The sequence below is a fragment of the Caloenas nicobarica genome, chromosome 1 (genome assembly GCF_036013445.1).
Source record: "Caloenas nicobarica isolate bCalNic1 chromosome 1, bCalNic1.hap1, whole genome shotgun sequence".
NCBI lineage: Eukaryota > Metazoa > Chordata > Aves > Columbiformes > Columbidae > Caloenas > Caloenas nicobarica.
In genome coordinates, this window is record NC_088245.1 from 2,427,442 (window position 1) to 2,452,674 (window position 25,233).

Sequence of the window (25,233 nt, forward strand, 5' to 3'; positions counted from 1 at the left end):
CCCGTCTGAGTTCACCACCGCTGTGTGGCCTGACTACGAAATAAAAGGCATCAATTTTACCACCGCGTTGAGCCTGATTTTCATTTGTACTGAGACCCCTTTACACCACTCGGTCAGCAGAAAGGAGCCTTAAAGTGACTGTAAATTACGGCTCTTTTCCTCTGGCAGAGTGGTATAAAGGGGCTCCGCCATCAATTTTAAAAGGAATCGCTTTCTCGAGTGTCGCGGGATGCTTTCCATCAGCCATCAAAGCCGATTTCAGGCCGAGGAGGCTCACAGAGCCCGGCAAAAGGGGAGGCTGACCCTCCAGCTGCAAAGTGCTCCCGGATAATCTCGATCCCGTAATGGCCTTCGCTAACCTTTCCGAAGTATTTTGAGATCTATGGCTGGAAAACGCAATGCAAATGCTCCCTGTTATCCTTAATAAGAGCCAGCCGGGGACAGGGAGCTGCAGTATTCGGTAAAAAGCTGTAGCACAAACCTTTTTTTCACCCCTTTCTGCTTTTGATTGAAGTTACAGCTCACCCGAACTGCAAGTCTAGAGGGCGAAGTGCTGACCATCAGCAAAAGAAGTGGTGATGGCATCTTCCATACATTGTCCTTTGATTTTGGGGTGAAGGCACCCCTGAATGGGAGAAAAATAACCTGCTTTGGAAGCATCCTGGATAAAGAAGTTGAGAAGCTGAATGCGCTTTTAGATACTTCAGAAGGGCCAAATTCTGACCTTGCACACCCTGCAATGCCCCTAAAGAAATACAGTTGTGTAGATGAGGTTCTTAGGGACACGGGTTAGTGACAGTGTTGGGTTAATGGTTGGAGTTGATGATCTTAAGGGTCTTTTCCAACCAAAATTATACTATGATTCTAAGATTTTATAACACCTTAAAAACACACGATGGGACCAAACTGGATCCTGATGGTGTTTGTAACCACACCCGGCTGCCAGTGAAAGACTTTGCTCTTTTTGCAACATAAATAGTGAAGCTACAACTCCTAAGATTTACTGTTGGTGTCACAGAATCACAGAAGGGTTGAGGTTGGAAGGGACCTCTGGAGATCATCCAGTCCAACCCATCTGCTCATCCAGGTTCACCAGAGCAGATCCTCATTGTGATTTGACTTCTCAGCATTTCTGCAATTAAATCTGGCTCCTTCACAACCCCAGTTTGGAAACCACAGGATTACAGCGCAATGTGGCAGTGGGAATTGAGTATGCCCCAGAAAAATCATTGTATTCCTGGACAAAGCCTGTGACAGTAACAAACTCCACAGTGGCTTTTTGTGTGTCACAAGGTACAATTTCAATTCCTCTGATGGGTGAAAAAAAAGAAAAAAGAGATAAGAATAATAAGAATCTAATGGGAAAAGACTTCTGTGGGAAGAACGAGAGGGATTTATCTCCCAGTCTACATATTGGCATCTGCATCACTTTGACATATCAACATCACTTAAATACCCGCTTACGGCTGTCACGGGGGGACTGATGGCAGAGGTGGGGACAAGGCGGCCACAGTCAGAGAGGGCAGAAAGGTCCTATGTGGAGCTGGGTCGTCTCCATCCCCCGGAACACGACTCGTGAGCGATGGGGAGGGAGAGCTGGAAAACCACGTTTCCTCAACGTTTTGTGCACACCCCTCTCTTTGGAAAGGCAGCGTGGCATTTCCACGTCTCTCATTAAACCTGCATGCAGCTGGCTTAACCAAAACCAGTAATTAGCTCCGCGTCTAAATGCAAATCGCCGGAGTGGAGACGCAGCTCCGCCAGTGAGCAACTGCAATTCGTGTCTGTGGAGTGACAGGTAGTGGAGAAACTGCTTCATCGTGGTTTTTTTGCTGCTACTACGGCTTTGCTCACAGCAGCAGGGTTGAGATGGTCTTGAGGGCACAGAAATTCCATTGATGGAGCCAGCCCTCGGAGGAGGTCTCCTGTGCATCTCCTCTAGTACTGGAGTGTTTCGTCTACAGAATCATAGAATCATTTTGGTTGGAAAAGACCTTCAAGATCACCAAGTCGAACCATTAACCCAACCTTGGTACTAACCCATGTCCCTGAGAACCTGACCTCCACGTCTTTTAGAATCACAGAGTCATAGAATCACTTTGGTTGGAAGAGGCCCTCAAGATCATCGAGTCCAACCATAACCCAGCCCTGGCACTGCCCCATGTCCTGAGAACCTCATCTCCGTCTGTCCAACCCCTCCAGGGATGGTGACTCCAGCACTGCCCTGGGCAGCCTGTTCCAATGCCCCACAGCCTTTTGGGGAAGAAATTGGTCCCCAGATCCAACCTCAACCTCCCCTGGCGCAACTTGAGGCCATTTCCTCTGCTCCTGGCGCTTGTTCCTGGGGAGCAGAGCCCGACCCCCCCTGGCTCCAAGCTCCTTTCAGGCAGGTCAGAGATCAGAAGGTCTCCCCTCAGCCTCAGGCAGGGTGGAGCTGCAGAGGTTAATTCCAAATAAGTACTCATATTTTTCCTCAGTTATTGAGAGCTGACCTTCCAGTTTCTGTCAGTGTAGACACAAGGTCAGCCTGACATCTATTTGAAACTGGGTTTTGTGTAGAAGACTTTGAATCTTTGCTTTTGAAGGAATCTTTGCTCTTTAAGGAATCTTTGCTCCAGTGCCAACTTCTGAGGGACACCAGGAGACTGGGAGGAGCTGGTATTGAACGTCAAGAGCTTTCACAACTGTCAAAGAAATCACTGGTTTAGGTCTGGTTTTAAAAAAACGTATGTTTTGAGTCCCTCACGCTTTTAAAGTGTTTCTCCAAAAAAAGGGTAAGTGTGCATGTATGTGTGTGCTTTTCTGATACAGTAAGACGCGTACCCAATTGCATGAATCCAGCACCTGGGGTTCTACAAAAACCCAAGAAAGAGCCCACAACATAAAGCACTCAGAGTTTTTTTCCATTTCTGCCTTGATTTCAATACCCTTCTGACCTAAAGCTTCCTCTTGGGGGGCTCCTTGATTCACCTCCCTACTTTGACTAAATATGGAGCCTCAGGATATTTGCATTTTGTGAAGAAGGTCATAACAGGGGAGGAGATGGATATCTCGAGACTATTGCCGGACACCTGTTTTTCTAGATAAAACTGTTAAGGTACTAAAACGGTATTAAAAATATTCTTTGTTAAGGACAAGAAAGAGAAAGCACATGCAGAAAGTGAACATGATACAACGAACAAACCTTCGGGTGGGTGCAAGAGTATCTACTGATTTACAAACACGTGGACACAGGGTACACATGCAAAAAATTTACTTCCAATAAGCCACCTAGAAGAGAAAGACAATCCTGTTTTATGTGAATTCAGCGAGAAAGTCATTTAAAACTCAGTGTTTAAGCCAGTCAGTCATTAACTGCTGACTACAAGGATGTGAAGGCACCAGAAGCCAACAGCCAGATGAATTTAAAAGGGTAGCGGCAACTCGATGAGCTAATGGCTAAACTTTCATCTTCCTACCTACACGCAGCATGCAACCGTTTTAAAAATGTAAAGATTGTCCCAACTCCTTCATCATGCATAATAACTCCGTCTTTGTTAAATATTCAGAGGGATTCAGAAGGTTGAAGGGAAAAGTATAAAAGTGTGTTGTATCTGCACACGACAAGGAGAGGAAGAGAAGAGGAAACCCTACCTCCATTTTCATATATAACCTATCTAAAATTTACTTGACTTCCTCAGTTAATTCATCTTCTTCCAGCAACTTTAATCCTTAAATTGTTATTGTTAAAAAAAAGAAGTTTGTATTCCCTCAAAAGACAAGAGAAAAAGAAAATGACTTTGTCATATCTGACTGGTTTGGAAAATATAAAATCCAATTCTGAAGGAGTGCAGATAAGGGAAGAGCTATGGAAGAGCCATCAGCTTAGCAAACACTAAATAATGAAGAATGCAGAGACTGCCCAGTGTGATAAAACACCCTATTAGCAAGACTGTTTTTAAATGAGTGATAATTGTGGCACATCCACAGCAAAAGGTTATTGAATTTTTATCTCTAGGAAGGGGCTTTTTGACAGCCTAACCAAAAAGCCACCAACATGTAGCTCCCTTTTTAGGATTTCCCAAAATGTGACCATTCCTGCCCAACTCTACCTTGTGGTTTGTGAATCCTTATTGCTATGCCTATACATTGCCCAACTGCAGCCAAGGAAGCTTTGCTGGAAAAGCCACCAACTTTCTACAGGGAAGGAACACATGGCCACCACCACCATGTCATGAACTTGTTGGAGATTATGGTATTTCTCGCATTACATTAAAAATTCTGGTTCACATCACTCACGGAGTGCTTGGACGATGCCCTGAATGGGATCAAGATTTAATTTAATCTCAAGTCACTGGGACAGAAAAGAGAAATGATCAAAGACAGGGACACGTGTTCTCATCATGCATTGGCCCAACATGTGGTAAGCACAGAAGATAAAGCCTCATCACTACCACCAGTTGATGAGATACTGCTCTTGTTCAAGCATAGACACATCCATGTGGCATTTAGTCCAAGAAGAAAAACAAAGCAGGAGACAGAGTTGCTCAGAGGAACATAACAAGTGTCGTCTGCCCAAGGTCAGCCACCAAAAAAGAGAGACAGGTGACTAACGGCCGGTTGACTTGCGTATGATGAACCACAGATTCCAGTTGCATTGAACTGGAATATTTGGGTATCACGTGGGCATGTCTTAAAGTCGGCGTTACTGATACTGAAATGACAAAGCTGGCTCCACCGACAGAATCACAGAATCATTTTGGTTGGAAGAGGCCCTCAAGATCATCAAATCCAACGATTAACCCAACACTGGCAAGTTCACCTCTAAACTGTGTCCCTGAGAACCTCATCTCTGCATCTGTCCAACCCCTCCAGGGATGGTGGCTCCACCACTGCCCTGGGCAGCCTGTTCCAATGCCCCACAGCCCTTTGGGGAAGAAATTGTTCCCCAGATCCAACCTCGACCTCCCCTGGCGCAACTTGAGGCCGTTTCCTCTGCTCCTGGCGCTTGTTCCTGGGGAGCAGAGCCCGACCCCCCCTGGCTCCAAGCTCCTTTCAGGCAGGTCAGAGATCAGAAGGTCTCCCCTCAGCTCCTGTTCTCCAGCTGAACCCCCAGCTCCCTCTGGGGCTCAACCCTGTCTACCTATGGGGGAAGCACCCCAGTATTAGAGGAGACGGCAACCTCAGTCTGAATTTTATGAGCTACAATGCTCTGGGGCAGAAATCCCCTTTATTTAGCTTTATTTTCAGTCAGTTATTTCCCCCTCTGCACCCCGATGCTCATTAACATGCTGTGGCTTCCAGCAATGAGAAGCACAAAAATTCAGATGATCAAACCCTGACAGAAAAGAACAGAGTAACTCGTCTGACAGTTGAGTGTTACGGCATTAACATTGAATGAATCTCTGAAACAAGAGATAGTTAATTTTTCCTCCTCCCAGCAGAGTCCGAGCACATTAGCATTGCTCTTCTTCTCCCGCCCAGGTGGGATGGATGGAGACGTCTCGTCTCATTTTTTCCTCTGTTATTTATTCTTCGCATTCTTCCCCAAAAGAATCGCCTTCCCCTGTATATCACCGTATCTTGCTGGATTTGTAAATACATCTGACTTCTATCATTCTATCACCACCTCTGCCCTACGGCATCACTTTTTACTTCTCTCACACAGATTGCAGGCAGCTCTACTGATGTTCCATTTATGAGACGTGCTCCACCAAGTTCCATTTATAACCGTGAGGTCAACAGCCTCTATCATTTTCTAACACTGCTCGTCCTTCCTCTTGTTTCAGGTACTCCTGGCATTTGTGTACAGACATTTTAGTGCATTGGTATAAAGTTATTACAAAGGAAGATGAATTTTTATTGTCAGGAGGAGGCTGCCAAGTGAAATATTACACTTTGTGCTTCTATGTTTATTCACTGCTGCGTGTAACGTCCTCTCAGAAGCCCGAAAGTCACGTTTATGCTCTTTTATGTTTGGAAAATATTGATTTATTAAAAAAACTCAGTTTCAACTAGAAGTGAAATTTTAAATGATGTTTTTACTTTTGGCAACTGTTACTGTCAAGAGCATGACTCCTCAGCCCCAAGAACTCTCCCAGTGACTAAAGTTCTGTGAATAAATATTTGGCTGCTGAACTTTAATAGCATTTTCCACTGGGTTTTGTTTTCTTTTTTAATAATCCCCTACAGTACACCCTGTGAGGGCACAGAAATTCTTCTCGTCACTTGGGTATTGAGAACTCAAAACATGGGTTAACAGGAATATTAAAGCTACCTGTAATATTTTGGGTCTTAAGTGTGAGCTGATTGTATAATCTTAATTATCCCTCTGGATCCCAGCAAACTGATTGCAAATAGTTGGAGTCAAGAGGTTAAAGGTCCTGATCTAGAGCAGAGTCAGAAGCCATAAGAAGGGTTGTCAGTCAACCAGAGATGCTCTCCTGTCAAGGGACAATTATTTTAACTATGATTTTATTACCACCAGCAAATTTCCCCCATCACTTCCCAGACAACAAGGCTGAGGTGATTTTCCACGCCAAATTCCCACAAGAGCTCAGAAGATCCACCTGCCCACAGTCCTGCTCTTCTGTGGGTACCTTCTCCCAGGACTCTGCTCCGCGTTTGCGTGACAAACTGCAGAAATTCCGTGTATCCTCACTACGTCCCCAAGTGTCCTGGGATCACACCGAGCTGTCCGGCATTTCTTACGCAGGATTTATTTCTGCAGAGCTTTTCTCCCCCTTTGCTCCTCATCTACAGCATCGTGTAGATGCCTCCTTCCACACTCTAGGCCGCTGCATTTAATATAACCTTTCATCAACAAGGGATGCTCAATATTTGTAAAACACACAATATTTTATTACAGGGATCTAGGGCAATATGAATTGCTCTAACAAATTTATGGCCACCTCCTCAGGGTCAACCTGTGATGCAGAAGAACTATTGGGAATGTCTTGGTAGGCAGCTGAGACTCAAAGCCCTGGTCTTAGGAGAAGCTTCACCCCATGTCAGCTGAGCTGTAGGTGGCTCCTCATGAGTTAATAACAGTGAAAAAGCATCGGTGGAAAGCGGCAGAGCTGAGATCTGTTTATGCCGAGCAACACTTCTGGGGCAGAGCCACGGCCCTCCTCTGAAGGTGACCCCATGCAGTCATCGCCAACGACAGCGACAAGAAGAAAATTAACACTAATCATGTCTCCACTTCTTCCAGACAGAGGAAAATCACTGTTCCGTGAGGGAAGGAGCAAAAGCTGAAGCACAGAGAAGTGAAACGCTCTCACAAAGGCATTGTGGGCAATCCGTGACAGCCAGGAGCAGAAGTGGTGTCTCCAGGCTCCTCCTTTTTTGCCCTCCCAGCACTTTGGTTCACCAAGGGTTGGCTTCTACCTTTGCCGGCCGAGCATCAGCGCCCCGGTGCCCTGCATGTTATGGCACTCCTCATTAAAAGCTGTTCAGTTTCCTTAATGAATTTATAATACATATATAGTTTTAAATATTCAGAGATCTAGCGATGCTTTAAAGAAAATTAAACCTGTCTCGGCACTGATGCCTGCTCCTGTGCAATGTCATTAGCAGGGACTGCTGAAAAGCTCAACCTTTTAGAACTTATGCTAGAAGGGATGCTCTTGGCACCCTCACGTGGTGACCACCATGGTCCGAGCAGATGTCACACCACAGCATTCACTAGGAAGAAAAACACGGAGCTTCTTCGCCTTCTTGGACATAAACCTGCTTTGAAATCAAGAACTAAAGATGCTCACTCCTCCCAAAATCACGTATTTATGTCGGTTTCCGTTTCTTAGACAAAAATTCTCCTACTTACTCTGGCTGGCTGAGAGGCTGGAGAAGGCAGCCTTGGTGCGGCCTGCCAACCACTCCAGGCTCTCGTGCATGTTGGCCAAGGCCTTCAGGTCGCTGACGTCTCGCAGGATCTCCTGTTGAGGGATGAGTTTATCTCCCAGGTTGCCAATGAGAACTTCGGACTCTTTGCCGAAAGCGGCCCTGAAACGCAAACCAAAGGCACCCTCAGAAATGCAGCACAGGACACGAAGGCAGAGACACCAGTTACACCACCGAGAAGGTCGCACCAGGCAATGTCGAACCGATCCAGCGTCGGGTCTCAAGAACGTTGCCCGGTAGAGTTTTTGAAGTCTTGTTATTCTGCAGTTTATGACACCTCTATCTCAGGGAGGTTTTTTTTCTATCCTTCCTGCATTTAATCTCTGGATTTCACCTCATTCCTCGTAGTTACCAACTTCATCCCAACCAATTCCCCCACCTCTCCGCCCCCCCAGCATTTACACCTTGCTGAGACACGCAGGTGCTTTCCGTGTCTCCCTGGGATATGTATAAATAATGCACATGGAGTACTTTTAATCTTTCCTTGTAAATCTGCTCTTCCAATCCCCGTTGTTTTTTTTTTTCCCTCACATCTTTCAAAAGAAATCTCTCATGGAACCTGATGTTTTATCATGACAAAGTGACAAACAAACGACTTCAAATACCAGACTGTGCGGTATTTGCACAGAAAGAGCACCTGGCGAAAAATGACGACCAAAAACCAAAGGAGTTTATTCCAAAAAAAAGCTGAAAAAAGTTATTTCAAGGTGTGTAACTGGTCACTCCACTGTCAGACTCCGTCTTTTACATTCAGGTTTAGCTTTCCCAATACCTGTCTCCACAAAGAGCTTGTTTGGTTATCTCCCAGAACTATTTGCATGGTAAATACTCTCATCGCTTTTGCAGGTAAAGGAGGAGACTCCAGCATGACTTTTTGTGTAAAAGGATGGAGAAAATCAGGACACGGTTCCTACGTCTAATTACAAAAGCTCCTGGATGAAACCAAGTGCATTTCACTGAAAGACTCTAAGTGACGGCACATTTAGCAGGGTCCTTAGTACATTCTTCCCTGCATTAGTTGCTCTTTTTGTTATGAATTTGCATTTCACTTTCATTCAACTTTGCAAATCTCCACTTCCCGTCATTAGCTCTTTTATGAACTTACAATGAGGAATCATGCTGCTGAGCATAATAGCTGCAACGAGCTGCAGCAAAATAATCCCATCAGTGGCATTTTATACACTATCTAAGCAGTTTTATTGCCATCATCTCCCTAGATTTGTGGGACTTCACTGTCACTTGAGGGGAAAAAAAAAAAAAAACAACAACCCTAAAATGGTTTTAAATTGCTCGACTGAATTCACTAAAGGCCAAAAGTAAAAATAGCCTTGATTAAAAAAAAATCTCTTTGAGGATTTTCTGCTGCTTGACAATAAAAAATATGCTGCCTTAGGCTGTTTATGGCTTGGCAGAAATCCTTGTGTGTTGGCCGTGTCTGAGGACCGGGACAGAGGAACATCTTCAACTCCAGTGGACTGTGGCTGTGGGAATTCAGCTGCTCTTCCGCTCCATAGGATGGGCTGAATTTTGACCCGCTCAAGCTATCGAAGTATATTAAATTCTTTCTGAACTTCAGAAAAGTCCTTTACAAGCTTCCCTGACCGGGTATTTCTTAGTCAGAAGAGGCTACGAAGCTTTGGGGAGTGAGGACAGCTGAGCGACTCCTCCAGCGTCCAAATGGGCGTTCGAAGGTTGAACCGGGTGGACAAGCTCATAGGCAGGGTTGACCATTTATTTATTCGCTAAAGCATATTTATTCCTTCAAGTAAAACACGTTATTGTCTTCTACAGCAAACGTGGAACACCTCCCTTAGCTCTACCCACCTACAAACACTCCACCTGGGGAGCAGAAGACATTTCACGGACACATTTTCCTCTCCAACCAAACCACCCCCGTTGGCTTAGTCTATCAAATCCCACTGGCAACTGCATCAACCTCTCAGAAAAATAAGAAAGAAAACATTGGGTGAATATCTGCCTTCGTTACCATGGCTTTCCAATACAAAATGCTGTAGAAAAAGCGCTTTTTTTGGGAACCGCAACTTGAGAGCTGTTAAATGAGGAGTCACTACCGCGCCGCTGCCCACAACCACAATTAGAAATTCGGTTTTATCACAGGGACAACTCTCCTGCCTTCCCACACGCAAAGAGAAATGGGTTTGGCACTGCTTTGGGTGGGTAGCCTGTGCATGAATAATACAGTGCTTTCAGTCAGGCTGGGAAAAATCCATATAATACAAAGCATTTCCTATTTTTACTCCTGGGAGGAATACAAATAAGGACTTCTATGGCAAGCTATACTCTCGAAGTGTTGTTGGGAAAAATGCGATTCCGCCACTCGCTTTAAAACAACCCCAGAAGTTTGTATAAAAAGGACAGCAAATATATTTAATGGTTTTCTTTAATACACATCCTCGACTGCAGAAACCCCAATTCACTCTTTTGCACAAACTGAAACCTGTAATAGAGACAACATTCCACAAGGTAAATCCCTTTTAGGAGATAACTTTGAAGAGTTCTGGTGGATCCCTGTGATTTCGATTTAAACCTGCTGTTAGCAAACATCTCCCTGAAGCAAATTTTTGATAGTGCTCTGCGAGAATACTCACTACATACATTTCTTTGTCTTTATTAGATTTTCAAGGCTAAACACTTGTAAAAACCCAAATCAACTGAATATCCAACCTTAACTCCACTCTTTTGAATACCCGCATTAAAAGAGCGTCTTCAGACCTTTGATTCCCGTACAGTTTCTCAGCCAATACTTGTCACATTGGTATCTGTAAATGCGTATCTAAGACACAGCCAGCACATACACAGAGATCTGCAACCACCCTCTGCATTTAATTTATGAGTTCTTGATGGTTCAATGTGTGCCCTTGGTTTGAATTGCCACGATTTTGAAAATTCAAATCCCATCCTACCTTACCCACGAAGTTCGCTTTGGACTTTGCCAAAGCTTCTGAGAACAATAAAAGACCCTGCAAATTCTGGTCAGCAAATTTTTCCCGGCTATGGAGATGATTTATTTTAGAAAGCGAGAAAACCTCATAACCAAGCGGTTCATAATGGGGTGTTGTACAGATCTGTAACAAAACGCAACGCTCCACTCTCCTGTGATTAATTCATGTACCCACACGTGAGACGGAGATTAATATTGCGCATCAACTATGCTGCGATTAAAGCAAATTCAAGTGCCTTTCTTCACTGTCCAGCTGTTTCTTTGTGGGAGATCACTCTTCCTTACACTGATATCTGATGCTGATGCCGCATCGCCCTTTAGTCTCGATTCCCAAGGGATTTGTGCACCATGCAATACGCTTCACTCTTAAATCCCCGCTTTGCCAGAGCAAGCTGGCTGCGCTAACTTAATCCTCAGATTAACTAAGCACCTCATTTTGTTTCTCTTTGTTAAACCATCTTAATTTCTGTATTTTTTTTTACTTTGCAAACACAGTGACCAGGTGGCTTTAGATCTCACGGACACCGTATAGGATGCACAGCGCATCCTTGGCAGGGTACCAGCAGGGATGGAGAGAGCTTTGGCTCCCCAAAAAAGTCTTCTGCAGGCAAACCAGCCTCTCCCTCGTCTCTTCCAGCAACCGAGAGCAATGGTGATGCTTTTAAGGGAGGAGCTGTTAATAAAATCAATAAAATTAAACACCCTATTGAGCTAAACTGCCTGGAAACAGATGGACTGATGACAATAGAGGAGTCTTCCGCTCATCTGTATTTCAGCATATACACGAGAGGACGGGAAACTCGTATGTGAGGGAAGAAAGGCCAGGGAAGAGCATGAGTGATAAATCAAGATGACCTGTGTTACGTTTGAGGAGCTCTGACCGTGCCAGAGCAGGGCTGAAAAGCAGCCAAGTGTCCACATCGATACGGCAGAACGAGGAAGGAGGTCTCTGATGTACCCTTGGCAGCAGCTTTACGTTCATTTACCGCTCCTCTCCCTTTTGTCTGCCAAGAAATCAGTGTCAATTATCCCTTTGGCAAATAGCGCTGAGGAAAAAGCTCGCTGGGAGGGTGCGTGAGGCTGTAGGAGGAGAGGGGACACCTTTGGGAGCCCCCCAGGAACACAGTGACCCAACGAGGACCTCCTGTCCTTCCTCACACCCTCCGGACCGCAGACCTCCGAGGGATGCTTTCTGCTGAGCGTCGGACGCTTGCAGAGGAGAAGCAACAAAATGAATCTAAACGGCAGCTAAAGCAGCGGGTCAAGCTGTGGCTGTAGAGGAAATACCCTGGAAACAGAGGAAATAGATATTTCTAAAGATCTATTAAAGTGTGAAGTGGACAAAGATGCAAACGCTCTAGGAAGAGCTGGCAAAACAATGGTTACTGCTTTGTCACAGCGTTGTACCAAGACCACATTAAATTGAACATCTGTGAAAATGTTAGTGAAAACTATTACTGGGTCAAAAGCTTGCCACACAACAACTCAATATGCTACCTAATATAAGCTACCTAAAATATGAATAGTATATTATAGATACAGTCTCAAAACATGAAACACATTATAATGGCAAGATTATAATGACAGTATTTACATCAGTTTTATTCCACCTTTGCAGCTCCTTTCGGACCAGTAGATTTTTCTGTGTATTTACGTCATACAGAAATTTCTACAACCCATTTGTTTTCTATTCCTGCGCTTGAGACACAGAGTCAGCCCAGAGACCACGCTTAAAAACTGTATATAGAAAATACCCAGACAGATCTCCCCTTGACTAATTCAAAGGAATTCCTATTATGTTCTTTTTTATAAAGAAAGAGAGAAAAAGCCGTTTGTCCCTTCATCTTGCACCGGAATTTGTTTAACAAACATAACAAAATTGTGCAAAGCACCAAAACAAATAACCCACGTGGGCTTTTTCTGCAAAGGGAAGCCCTCTGAAACGGTTTGCTGCCACAAAAACAATAAGCCCAGCCCAGCCACCTTCCTGCAGAAGATGTCGTTTCAATTGTTTCAAAAATTCAGCACCTGAAGGGATTTTAAAAATTCAACGCATGAGCACGCTTTTCACAGCGCATCCAAATGGCATCGGAGTCCTGATGAAAAGCCGCTGCAAAGGATCCTTGGCAGATATAAATTCACCCCGCCAACCTAAGGTATTCGGCTTTAAAGGATTGAAGATCTAGCCCATCCTAAAAATGACCCAGATTCGAGGTTTATTGGGATTTGCGAAGCCTCGACAACAATTTGTGCATCTCTAAGAGGGAGCGGCGCGATCGGCGGCAGCTCCAAATCTCCGCTGAGAGGTCGCAACACTGTCAAAAACCAGCCATTGCTAATTGACAATTTTAAGCTGTAACATCGCATGCCGGCTTCTCGTTTAAATTTATTTGAATATTCTAGTCTTGTTAAGATTATATTATTCAATTTATCACAGCAGACAAGGAAGTGTCTTGGATTATACTGTGTAGCTCTAATGATGTGATTTAGCGATACAGGGTCTTGTTAAAGTAGGAGCTGTTATTAAATCTTTGTGGAAAAGCTCAATTTCCACGTTTCTGCTCTGCCTTCCCTCTCAATCCCTGCAAGGTACACACATTACTCCCCCCCAAAAAAGTACATTGGAGGAGCTGGGTATGGCTACACTCATTTCAACAGACAATGCAATTTGCAGGATGAATGAACCCGAAGCTGGGAGATTCTTCCTGGATTCTGGTTTAGAATATACGTAATCCTCAAAAAAGCCCCAAATCCAGCCCAAATCCTCCAAAACTTCTTTGCCTTCACAAGACAAGCAAAGGCAGAAGAAAACTTCCGGGGTGCGGAGATGCCCTGTGAAGATCCAGGTGCTCAATCAATTTTACACCTCTCAGATGAGACTCCTGATACCGACAGGATTTAGTCCCAGTTGTGCTCATGATGATGCACATTTTCCCATAGGATCCAAGAAAAAAAAAAAAAAGAGAGATCTAGAAACCCATTTCATGTAAAGGAGCAGACTGTCATCAAATGGAAACAACTCACAGCTATGGTGTGCTCAGATTCATAGTCCCAGTAGAGGGAAAAAAGGTCTACGGTTTGCTGCCAACCCTGCAAAATCATCCTTTCACCCTCTAAAATACTGTGAATATAATAAATAGAACCCGAGAAATTAGAGAGGGAGATATTTTATTCTTGAGAGAAAAAGAAACACGCGAAGAGAGACAGAAAAGCTACAGTTGAGAATGGGAGGGAGAGCTAAGAGGTAAAGAAAGGGAAAAGCCTTCCAAAAAACATCAAGGTTTCAGGAAAGGAGAAACACTAAGACAGCAAAACATAAAAATAATGGAAAGCTCTGAATGCAACACTACGAAAAACACCCACCAGACAGTGGACGGAGCAAACTGAGATTTAGCTTTTGATGAAAACCTTGGCCAGTGCTTTCCGGCTGCCCAGAGAGGAGGAACGAGGGAAGACCACCCTGCCCCAAGGTAGGACCTGAACTCCATGGCTCTGCCTTGGCACCAAGAGAAGAACTCCATTTCCATCGGAAAGTGTCCTAGCTTGTTCCCAGCCTGGGAAGTTTACAGCACGTGGATCCCTTTGGAAACAGCTGAAGAAATTCAAGCTGTGACCAGTTCTAGGAGCTCTGGACCAACCTCTTATGTTTCCTGCCCTCAGGCATCCTCTGGAGAAGAGCTCATGGGGGCCTTTCCAATTCACTGTGGTGCACAATCACGGCTCAGACCACTGGTTCCTCTACCTCTGCATCTTGCTCCTGGGATTAACCGAAACTTTGGAGTAGAGATGTGCTTGATCGCCCCATCAGCTGTATGTGCTCTGCCCCGTGACAAGGAAAGGAGAGGAGATTTCATGCTCTGGAGGGTACCCCGGTGTCTTTGCTGCTATTGGATGGATGACGTGCTCTCCCAGGGAACAGGTGAGATGTGCTGCATGGCCCAAGGGAGATGAGGCAAGACAGTGGTCTTCTCCAAGACACAGTCCCTATATATATCAGCGGTGATGAGGCCGCACCTTGAATCCTGGGCTCTGTTTTGGGCCCTTCACACCAAGAAAGGCCTTGAGGTGCTGGAGTGAGTTGGGAGAAGGGAACGGAGCTGGGGAAGGGGCTGGAGCACAAGTGTGATGGGAGCGGCTGAGGGAGCTGGGGGTTCAGCTGGAGAACAGGAGCTGAGGGGAGACCTTCTGATCTCTGACCTGCCTGAAAGGAGCTTGGAGCCAGGGGGGTCGGGCTCTGCTCCCCAGGAACAAGCGCCAGGAGCAGAGGAAACAGCCTCAAGTTGCGCCAGGGGAGGTTGAGGTTGGATCTGGGGAGCAATTTCTTCCCCAAAGGGCTGTGGGGCATTGGAACAGGCTGCCCAGGGCAGTGCTGGAGTCACCATCCCTGGAGGGGTTGGACAGACGGACATGAGGTTCTTAGGACATGGGGCAGTGCCAGGGGTGGGTTAATGGTTGGACTCCATGATCTTAAAGGTCTTTTCCAACCAAAATGATTCTATGTTTCTATATCCAAATGTTGAAGGTACCTTTATGGCTCCCATCATGCCGTCTGGAGGGACACCTTTAACCCAGCCCTGCTCTCTTCCTTTAGCCTGACGTTTTTGTCTTGTCCAACAGCGACACGTTTCCAAACGAGACCCACATCTGCAGGCAGGCTCCAGTTTTACATTGGAAATATAATCAGAGAATCAGCATCAACTAGACAAGAAGAGAGAAGAGATCCCAATAAGAAGCAGGGATAGTGTAACTGTCCCGACCAATGCCATTTGGGATGATTTGGTGACAGATTTGCTATTGCAGAGATATCCTTCCACATTGCTCAAATACACCCTCCTCCTTTTGGTGCAGAGCAAGTGAGGATGAGCATCCTCAGGCGAACAGGAGATGCATGGGAGGAAGCAGCAGACAGCTGGAGCACCCTACGGTCAGGCTTATCCTCACTAAAAAAACAAAAGGAGTGAAAGAAAAAGTCATGTGGCACATGGAGATGCTGCAAAGGGGGTTTTTAATTGCTCCATTAACTTTAGCCTGAGTGTCTGATCCCAAGTTTGGTGTTCAGGAGCTTGCCGGAGACAAAAGGTAAGAGGGAAATCACTGTTCACTTCCTAACACGGGTTTGACATTTCAGATCTGCAACCAGAATAATCTGTGTTGTGGTGCGATCTTCTGACCATCATAGGGTTCCCAGGCAAACGTGTTGCCTCGTGAATTGCCAGAACACCCTCCTCAGCACCCCAAAGATGTGGTTCCCTTGGGGTGCACAGGGCTCTCGCCACCCCTTGTGCTGCACATCTGCACCAAAACCCAACAATTTCTGCTGTAACTCGAGCGCGACCAGATCTGAAGCTCTTTTTACATTGCTTTTCCTCGTCGAAGGCAAACCTGGAAACGATACATCTTTGGGTTTTATCACCAACATATCTGATTCAGTAAGGAAGTGAAGGCTAACCTTTATAAAGCGATAAGGGCAGCATATTTCACACTCACCCCAGTGCCAAATAGCCTTCAGAGCTTTAAAAACTAATTATACGAATAGAGGCATGACTTTTCTTTCCTTTCTCCCCTTGCCAAGTTCTGAGCTACTATAATATGCTCAATCAGGTCCCTTTGTCTGGCCGACCACACCAGAATATTAATGGGGAGATTCTGCTAGTTTCTTACCCTGCCTTTTGACATCTATCCGCAAAAGAGATAGTGGCGGGGTAAGACAACAAAATCAATCACTGTCAGCACAGATACGCATTAAGTTCTTTTTTTTTCTTTTTGCAAAGACATGCATTTGGATTCTTCTTTTTAATTAAACAAATGAGTTACAGGAAACCTGGGGAGGGAAAGAAAACTGTTCAGTGATAACCTCTTCTTGCCACAGTAAAAAAAAAATTGTGGTAAACTTTCAGGACATATTTAATTTAGTGACATTCATAAAGGGATGCTGCCAAGTAGTTAAAAACCTGCTGTCGGCCTTTTTTTTATGTACAAAAAGATCATGCTCCCATGTCTCATCAAGTTTAAACTTTCCTTTTCAGGAGAGGATGCTTTAGTCTCTGCCTCCTAAGGAGTCGAGCCCATGGACACAGGTGGGTATTTGTATATCAAGGTTTTAAATATCCTGGGTGGTTAAATTGGAGTGAAATGAGCTCTCCCAGGCTCTCTCCTCACAGCCATGACCCAAATAACCAAAGTATCTGCAGGACCCATTTCCCTTCGGCAGTGATGGCTATGGCAGAATCATTCACCGTTCATCAGCAGAGCCAAGAGGAAGAGAAAGAAGCAACAGCAGCGAAGAAATCATGTTCCTTTCTATTAGAAGAAAGTCTGAGAAGAGTCTGCTTAAATGGAAAGAAGATGACAAAAAAATTGGACAAGCAATTAATTTTATTTTGAAGCTTTCAGGAGAGATCTGTTCAACCATGCACAGATTCTTGAGGAAGTTTATAAGCCATGTCGCTTACCATCGATGGCTAAAACTGGCCCAGACCAATTACTATCATTTAAATTAATGCTAGAAGAGCATTCACACGGCACTGTGAGGAGCTGAGGCTTAATGTATGATGCTCTGTGCAAACAGATATGGAGAAAAGATCTTTTTCCCAATGTCTAGGCTAAAAAAGACACAGTACAGGAGCTTTCTCCGGTGAATTCAATGTAGACGACCTAAGAGGCTTTCTATTCTAACACTTCTGATACAATTTCACAAAATACTTCAATTAATGGGTAGTAAAATGACAAAATTGGAATAAAATGAATATTAGGATCACAACGTTGGCACTGGTAGCATCAGGCTGAGCTTGGCCATCAGATTTAGCTTGGCCCGGAATTTCTGTGCCAAGAAACAACGGATGAACGTGAAGGCAAAGACGGAGGCTACGACTGAATCCATGAATCTCAAAAAACCCAGAGACTGTGCAAAGACCTCAAGGGTTCTGCATCCTCACTCTTTCACCACCAAAGATTTTTAAAAACACTGGCAAAGCTGATTATCCCCACTGGAGTTTGAGCAAACATTTCTGTGACTAGACATATTTCCTACTCTTTGTCGTTCCTCTCTCTAGACTTGCATCATCTTTCTGTTATTCTGCTTGAACTCGGTGAATAAGTAAAATGACAATCTGGGCAAATTAGACTTTAATTTGCAACAGCTTCACTTACTCCTACAGTTTTATAGCCAAATGCCAATCAAGGAAGTGATGAATAGTGATGGGAATGTGCAGACAAGCTTTTTGACTCACTGGAATGACAAAGAGGACCTGTTTCTTCAGGATGTGTCAACGATTCAGAGATGAAGCCATTTACAGTGTGCAGGGAAAGGCAATCTGCCTACTTACAGGCTTTCACTTGCCTGAAAAGAAAAAGGTAGAAACAATCTGCTTTGGACACAGTAAGCTGTCTCTGAAAGAATTCCCTCTGGAGGTACCGATATTTTTCATTCGATTCGCCTTACACAGCTCCTGGGGTTGGGATGGAGGAGAAACACGACCAGGTCATGGCTCAAATGGAGAAGAGCTTTGGTGACAACACCAGTTCTGAGAATTGCTGCCCAGTACAACCAGTTGGCCCCACCATTAGGTCACAGACTGCTGCTCTGTTTACTACACGGGTGATCGGGGTAGCATCGTCAACCAGGACAAAGATCTGCCTGAATTAAAAATCATTCTTTCCCTCTCCAATCTGAACCACTTTCCTAGGTGTGCTCACAAGCACAAATCTTCATAGAATCATTTTGCTTGGAAAAGACCTTTAAGATCATCGAGCCCAACTGTTAACCCAACACTGCCAAGTCCAACACTACCCCACGTCCCTGAGAACCTCATCTCTATCTGTCCAACCCCTCCAGGGATGGTGACTCCAGCACTGCCCTGGGCAGCCTGTTCCAATGCCCCACAGCCCTTTGGGGAAGAAATTGTTCCCCAGATCCAACCTCAACCTCCCCTGGCGCAACTTGAGGCCGTTTCCTCTGCTCCTGGCGCTTGTTCCTGGGGAGCAGAGCCCGACCCCCCCTGGCTCCAAGCTCCTTTCAGGCAGGTCAGAGATCAGAAGGTCTCCCCTCAGCTCCTGTTCTCCAGCTGAACCCCCAGCTCCCTCAGCCGCTCCCATCACACTTGTGCTCCAGCCCCTTCCCCAGCTCCGTTCCCTTCTCTCAACTCACTCCAGCACCTCAAAGCCTGTCTTGGTGTGAGGGGCCCAAAACTGCCCCCAGGATTGGAGGCAAACAACAGAGGAAGCAGAAATCAGCAAAAGGTCAGGAAAGCACAAGATGGTGCTGTCACTGAAGCGTCCTTATTGAACCACAACCTCCCTCTCTTGTGTCCTTGTTGCACTGAGAAGCAGCTCTGCCTTCTCCTTTCTCTAGAAGGATAAAGAGTTTCAAAATGGTTTATTTACCAATTCATCATACGACTGATAAGCAGAGCCTAGAAAAATCTCCCAAATGTATAATTTCCTTAATGATTTTTCAATACCATCAACAGAACCGAATCCAGGCAAAAGAAGTTCTTAGCTCAGCAAAGCTTTGAAATCATGGAGTGTTAGGGCACACGGACCCAAGTTTCCTTACTCCACTTGAGGAAAGACCACATCTCAACCTCTTCTCACACCTGGGGACACAACAGCTACGCAAACACCGTAATTATTTTGTTCCCAACCGGTTTTACTATTATTTGTACTCTCCTTGAAACCCTTTTACAACTTCATGAAATGTTTTACCTTATAAAGTCTTCCTCCTCCTCTCTCTTGGGTCTCAGCTGCTTGGGCTGAGCCATGTTGCTCCAGTTGGGCAGGGATTTCAGGAGCCTGCTAATATCGTCGTCTTTAGCCCAGGACGCGCTGATCACCAGCTTTTCATCCGACTGCACGATGCTCCTACGGGGAAAGCAGCAACAATCACATTAGTGCGAAGCAAATTGTGCTTTTCACGCAATTCTGCACAAATTCATTAAAATCCCAATCACATACAAAGGTGCATTAAGCATGAAGGAAAGAGTCCAAAGAAGAATTCAACAAAGTGCTCGTGTGAAGGGCACAGCAACATGGGTGGACAGGATATGAAATTCTCTTAAAACTCACAACTCTTGATGTACTTTGATAGAGTCTTTAAGGGAAAAAGGGCCATATTCTCCCCACCCTTGAAATCATTCAACTTGCAAGCATTGACACAACCAGAGGAGGCCGTTCTGTAGCAGAAGCGAGAGAAGGTGTTTTCTCCATGGCTCATTTGTTCATTGTGATCTCAGGAGAGCTCGCCAGCCGCTGCTGATGGTGTTGTGACTGCGACGTGGAAACCTGCCCAGGAAGACCTGGGTGGAAGCCACCAGCTCACCGCACACCAGCTGGTCCAGCTCGGGGACCAGGGCCAAAGCATCGAAAGGAAATGAAGGGTCCAGGATCTTCTCTTCAGTCATCCAAAATATCTAATAATAGAGATTTCAGCTAATTTTTATGTACGTGTGAAATCAAATTAAAGATTACAGCATATTCCGGTTATGAAGACTTTCCCTGTTTAATATTTTTGGCGGCGTAACTGATCTGAATTCCTCACTGGCAGTTGCAGGAGACAAATGGGATGCTGTATTTGGAAAAGTCAATTAGCTGCCTGTTTTTTGTGTCAGGATTGCTCATGAACAACCAGCAGCATAGTCCTTGTCAATGTTTGCTACTTCACTGGCCACACTAGTGAGAAAGGAAAGTCCTCTCCCACTCTTGGGTTGTTGAGTAGACCACAAGGATCTGGGAGGTGTTTTCCTACCTCTTAGAGAGGGCAAGTGGGAGTCAGGGCTGCTGGCATTTCCTTCTAGATCCTACTGCCCATTCTCTTCCGTGATGAGCATCTGGAAGGCTCTTCTTCTAGAAGGTCCTTGCATAGTGACCAGTTTGGACTGCTTCTCCAGTCCAAGAAGCAGGTGCCACCCGTCCACATCTCTCAAAGCAAAAGCGCGGTGGTGACCTCTCTGATGGGCAGCAGTGGGATGTTTTCTGCCCTCTGTAATGGGAACATGGCAAACCCACCGAACAACCAGTGCAGTGTGACTTGAGGAAGGAAGCATCTGAGATTCTTAGGGACTTGGTTTAGTGCTAGAGTTAGGTCATGGTTGGACTCAATGATCTTAAGGGTCTCTTCCAACCAAACTGATTCTATGAAAAGAGAAGGTGTCAGGTCCTGTTCCTATGGAGCTGCAAGTTAACAACAGAATCAAGATCTCCCTCAGGTGCTAAGAGACTGATCACCTTTAACTATGCAAAAATACAGAAAAGGCTCTGGGACCTGTGTTTGCTCCTCAAGCACCCACCACCCCTTGCTCACAGGGGTACAAGACACCAGATGCATATTTGCATAATGCATATAATGCATATAATGCATATTTGCTGTGTCCTACAATGCAAGGCCTTGAAGAAGTGGCTTCTCCAACATGGAGAGAAACTTTGGTCATCAAAAAGATGCAGAGATTCAACACTGGATCTGTCAACCCAGAACAGGAGCTGCTGGGTGCTGCAGTGTGGATGTATCTGTGCTGGCTCAGCCCATGTCGGCTCAATGGGGACCTTGCAGAGCCATTTAGAACAGACTAGAAGAGACTTGTTTTTCAGCTGGAAGGGACCTACAGTGACCATCTAGTCCAAACGCAAGACCACTTCAGGGCTGCCCAAGAGTTAAAGGATGTTGTTAAGGGCATTGTCCAAATGCCACCCAAACACTGACAGGTTTGGGGCATTGAGCACCTCTCTAGGAAGCCTGTTCCAGTGTTTGACCACCCTCCCGGTAAAGAAATGCTTCCTCATGTCCAGCCTAAACCTCCTATTCACTCAGATGCAGACTTCTGGATCCAAGCCAGGACGTTGCACGGGGCAAACAGATGCTCAGAGCAGTTGCGAGAATTCAGGTGGTGATTTTGGGAAGGGTCATGGCCTCAAGTTGTGCCAGGAGAGGTTTAGGTTGGATATTAGGAAAAAATTCTTCACAGAAGGGGTTGTCGGGCATTGGAACAGGCTGCCCAGGGCAGTGGTGGAGTCACCATCCCTGGAGGGGTTTAAAAGGCGTTTAGACGAGGTTCTTAGGGACATGGTTTAGTGCTAGAGTTGGGTTATGGTTGGACTCAATGATCCTGAGGGTTTCTTCCAACTGAAATGATTTTATGATTCTATGACTCTAAGATCACAATAAAGACCCCACACATTTGTAACGGGTTATGTGGGTTAACCGGTCTTAGTTTAAATTTCCTGAAAGGTGTGTTTTGGTCAATAAACAGAAATAAAAGTGACAACACACTTTGTATATGTGGTTTGAAAAGGAAAATGGTGAAAAGGGCATTGAGATAGGAGCCAACTTTGATCTATCTTGAAGCAGAGCATCAGCACGGAGCAACTTTAACTCCTTCCACCTACCACCAAGAAAACAATCTCTGCTCAGTAAGTACACAGGATTTGTGAAAATGAATTTGTCACATGCACTTACACAGAAACTTTCCTTCTCTTTAAATTTCACGTCCAATCTGCCACAGACAAAAGAATGAATTTTGTTTCCAGCCGCAGAAGACCTTGGTGTCAAAATTTCACTTTGGCTTTCTGCTGTTGTTGGGAACTTGGTGTTTTTCCACTTCTGAAAAAAAGGCCTCTTTTTTTTGCCCTGGTAAAAACCGAGGGGAAAAAAAAAGCTCCACCAGAATCTCTGACATTCGTAATGGGAAAACTGAATTTGATGATATCTGGCCATTTCTCTGCCAAGGCAAAACAACTGTTCCATTGAATATATTACCCAGTGCTTTGTCCTCTCTGGATTTAAATGACTAAAGTAATAGTCTCCTTCCCTTGGGAGTCTATTTCACAGTTGAACAAATTCAACTCTTGGACCAAAAAAAAAATCCTGATACTGTGCTCGTGTTTTATTTTACTCAATTTCATCCCATTACGCCCCGTTATTTCCCCTTCCAGCAGCCTCAGCTCTCACCACTTCCACTATTTACTCTCTTCAATTATTTACAGCCTTATCATAGCCCCTCAGATGCAAGTCATCTTTGGGAGTCTTCTGCTGGAGTTACGCAGAGGACAGAGCTACCTCTCTGTTTTATGATCCTTATTATCTGCTGTCCTCAACAATCCAATTGCTTTTTGGAGTAGATGTTGGGGGAGGACAGAGCGGAGGCTGTTCAGCTGCTATAGCAAGTTGCAAACTGAGCTTGGCGTCCTTGTTCTTCTAGGGTCAGGGTTTTCTGAGAGCCTTACCCACACGATTCCTGCTTTTCTCACCTTTTGGCGATGTGGTACTTGCGGGTCTATGAGTCACCGGAGCCCAAAGTCAAATTCTCCGTTGAAATCAATAGGGAGCTTCAAATTAATCGATGCTGGGACACCGCCACCACTCCATGGGTCCCTTGGAATTATGTCCCCATTCTTTCCCATGATTGCAATACCTCCTAATTTTTATTGACAGGTTGGTTTCACTCCAGCCACCCCCTCATGAAGGAAGATGTTAAATAGGATGGTACATACCCCAATCTCCGTTAGATGCCCCATCAGTTACAGACTCCTTTTTCTTTCTGGCATCTCAGCCAGTTTTTAACCTCCGTAACTTCTACCAATGTCAATTTAATTCGGGTCCTCGAGTAAATTATCACAAGACAGGGTGACATGTTTGAGTACAGTTCAAAACGCTTCTTTTCAAATGCCCCCCCTCCTTCTCCCCAGCTCCTATGCAATTATTCCTGCTGCTCTCATAGGGTTACTTGCTACCATCAGTGCCATAATCAACTAATTAATTCACAGCTCAACAGGCCAAGGAAAATGCCATCTGTTTGTACCCAGGAGTGGGTCGGGAACGGGTGTAACACTTACACAGGTGATGGCAGGAGGGTTCACCCCACCACAGCTCATTGGGTCTTATCCAGAAAGCATCTGCTGGTAGGAACGGTCCCAGGTTTGCACCACTGGGACCAGAGCAATGGGGAACATCCCGAGACACAGCTGGGGGGCCACAGCTTTTCATTAGGAAAACATCTGGGGGCTAATTGGACTCGGTTGCCTTGTGCCAAATGTATTTTTGAACTTTGAGCCGAGGTGATGTTTCCACGCTAAGCACTGATCTCACTGCTAAGAGTTTAAAAGCAGCATGTGCCAGGTACCTAAAGGTCTGAGAGAGACTGCTCCCTGCCCAAAAAGAATCAAAAGACAACTTAAAAACAAAAAATTAATTCAAGAAGGGAAAGATACCAATAGGAAGTAGTAACCTGAGTGGCAAGAGCATTTCCCAGGGATGTGAGAAATCCTATGTGACCGCAGACTCCACACCTTGGATGAATTAATCTCCTCCTCATTTCCTTATCAATAAAAAGGGGCTTAGTTCTAGTCTGCCTGGTTGGAATGCAGGAACTGTGATTTTTTTTTTTTCCTCCATCATTTGGAAAGATTTAGGCCCAGTTTTACCCCATGTAATTTTATAGATTCAGCTGAGATGGTTCATCCAGGAGGCTGGTTGGTCACCGCAAGTTGCCTTCACAGCGGATGGAGAGAGCTGGGCACCTCCAGAGAGCTGAGGCACATTTAATGAAGGCGAATCACTCTTCGGAGATGTCCATCTCTTTTTTACAGGCTAAAGAGAGTCATTTAGGTGACAGGTGCCTTTATTCAGACTCTTCGGGTAGGTTGAAAAACGTGCAAGAGGATGGTTGTCCAAGGGAGAGAGAATGAAGATTGATAGGAAGGAGGTGGACGCACAGGATTGACCTTAACCTTGGTCAGCAAAATAAGAATGTGCAATTTCAACATGAACGTAACTAAACACAAGGCCAGTTTCTGTAGAAAGACACGGAAAGAGATTAGTTTAGCGCTAAAGACAGCAAAACTCATCCGAGAAGGGTGTTGGCAAGAGACTAAAAAGAGAGACTCATGTTAAGGGCAGCCACCCTGAACTGGTCAGGTTTTTCCCTGTCCCTGTGATTCCTTCTATGGCCTTTCAGTATTTCCCAAAGCCTCGTAAAAATGGTTTGACTGTACAGGCTTAACCCATGAGCAGAGCAGCTTTCATAGAAATCTGCTGAGGAAGCAGCTGGATGTGGGCTGGAGAAGCCGTAAGAAAAGCGCCGTGAACACAGCACAAGGTTTTGTGGCTCCATCTCCCATTTTTGTTTTCATTTTAATCCCCAACCCCTCATAATGTTGTCAGAAAACATAACTCACGTTGGTAAACAGTTTGTGTCAAGTTGAAATTGCACTTCTTACAAACAGGTAATTTGCAGAAGACGTCTCACCTAGATCAGATTAAATACGCTTCTGAAATTCGTCATCAATTAAAACAAGAAAATCCATAGTTGCTAGTTATATAAATGCCCAATCCATTCATAACCAGATCTGTTAGTGTCGGTGTGTTTTGTTGTTTTGGGTTTTTTTTGCATTCACTAGAAAAA

General features: G+C 45.0%; 1 protein-coding gene across 1 annotated transcript in view; it reads right to left on the reverse strand.

Annotated features, from left to right (window-relative positions):
* Window positions 1–25,233, reverse strand: part of EXOC4 (exocyst complex component 4) — a 415,407-nt gene that overhangs the window by 50,076 nt on the left and 340,098 nt on the right. The window contains exons 13-14 of the mRNA XM_065640979.1: window positions 19,547–19,702; window positions 7,805–7,983 (exon numbers count right to left, since the gene is read on the reverse strand). Of these exons, the coding sequence (XP_065497051.1) occupies window positions 7,805–7,983; window positions 19,547–19,702 (335 nt within the window). The remainder of the gene's footprint in view (window positions 1–7,804; window positions 7,984–19,546; window positions 19,703–25,233) is intronic.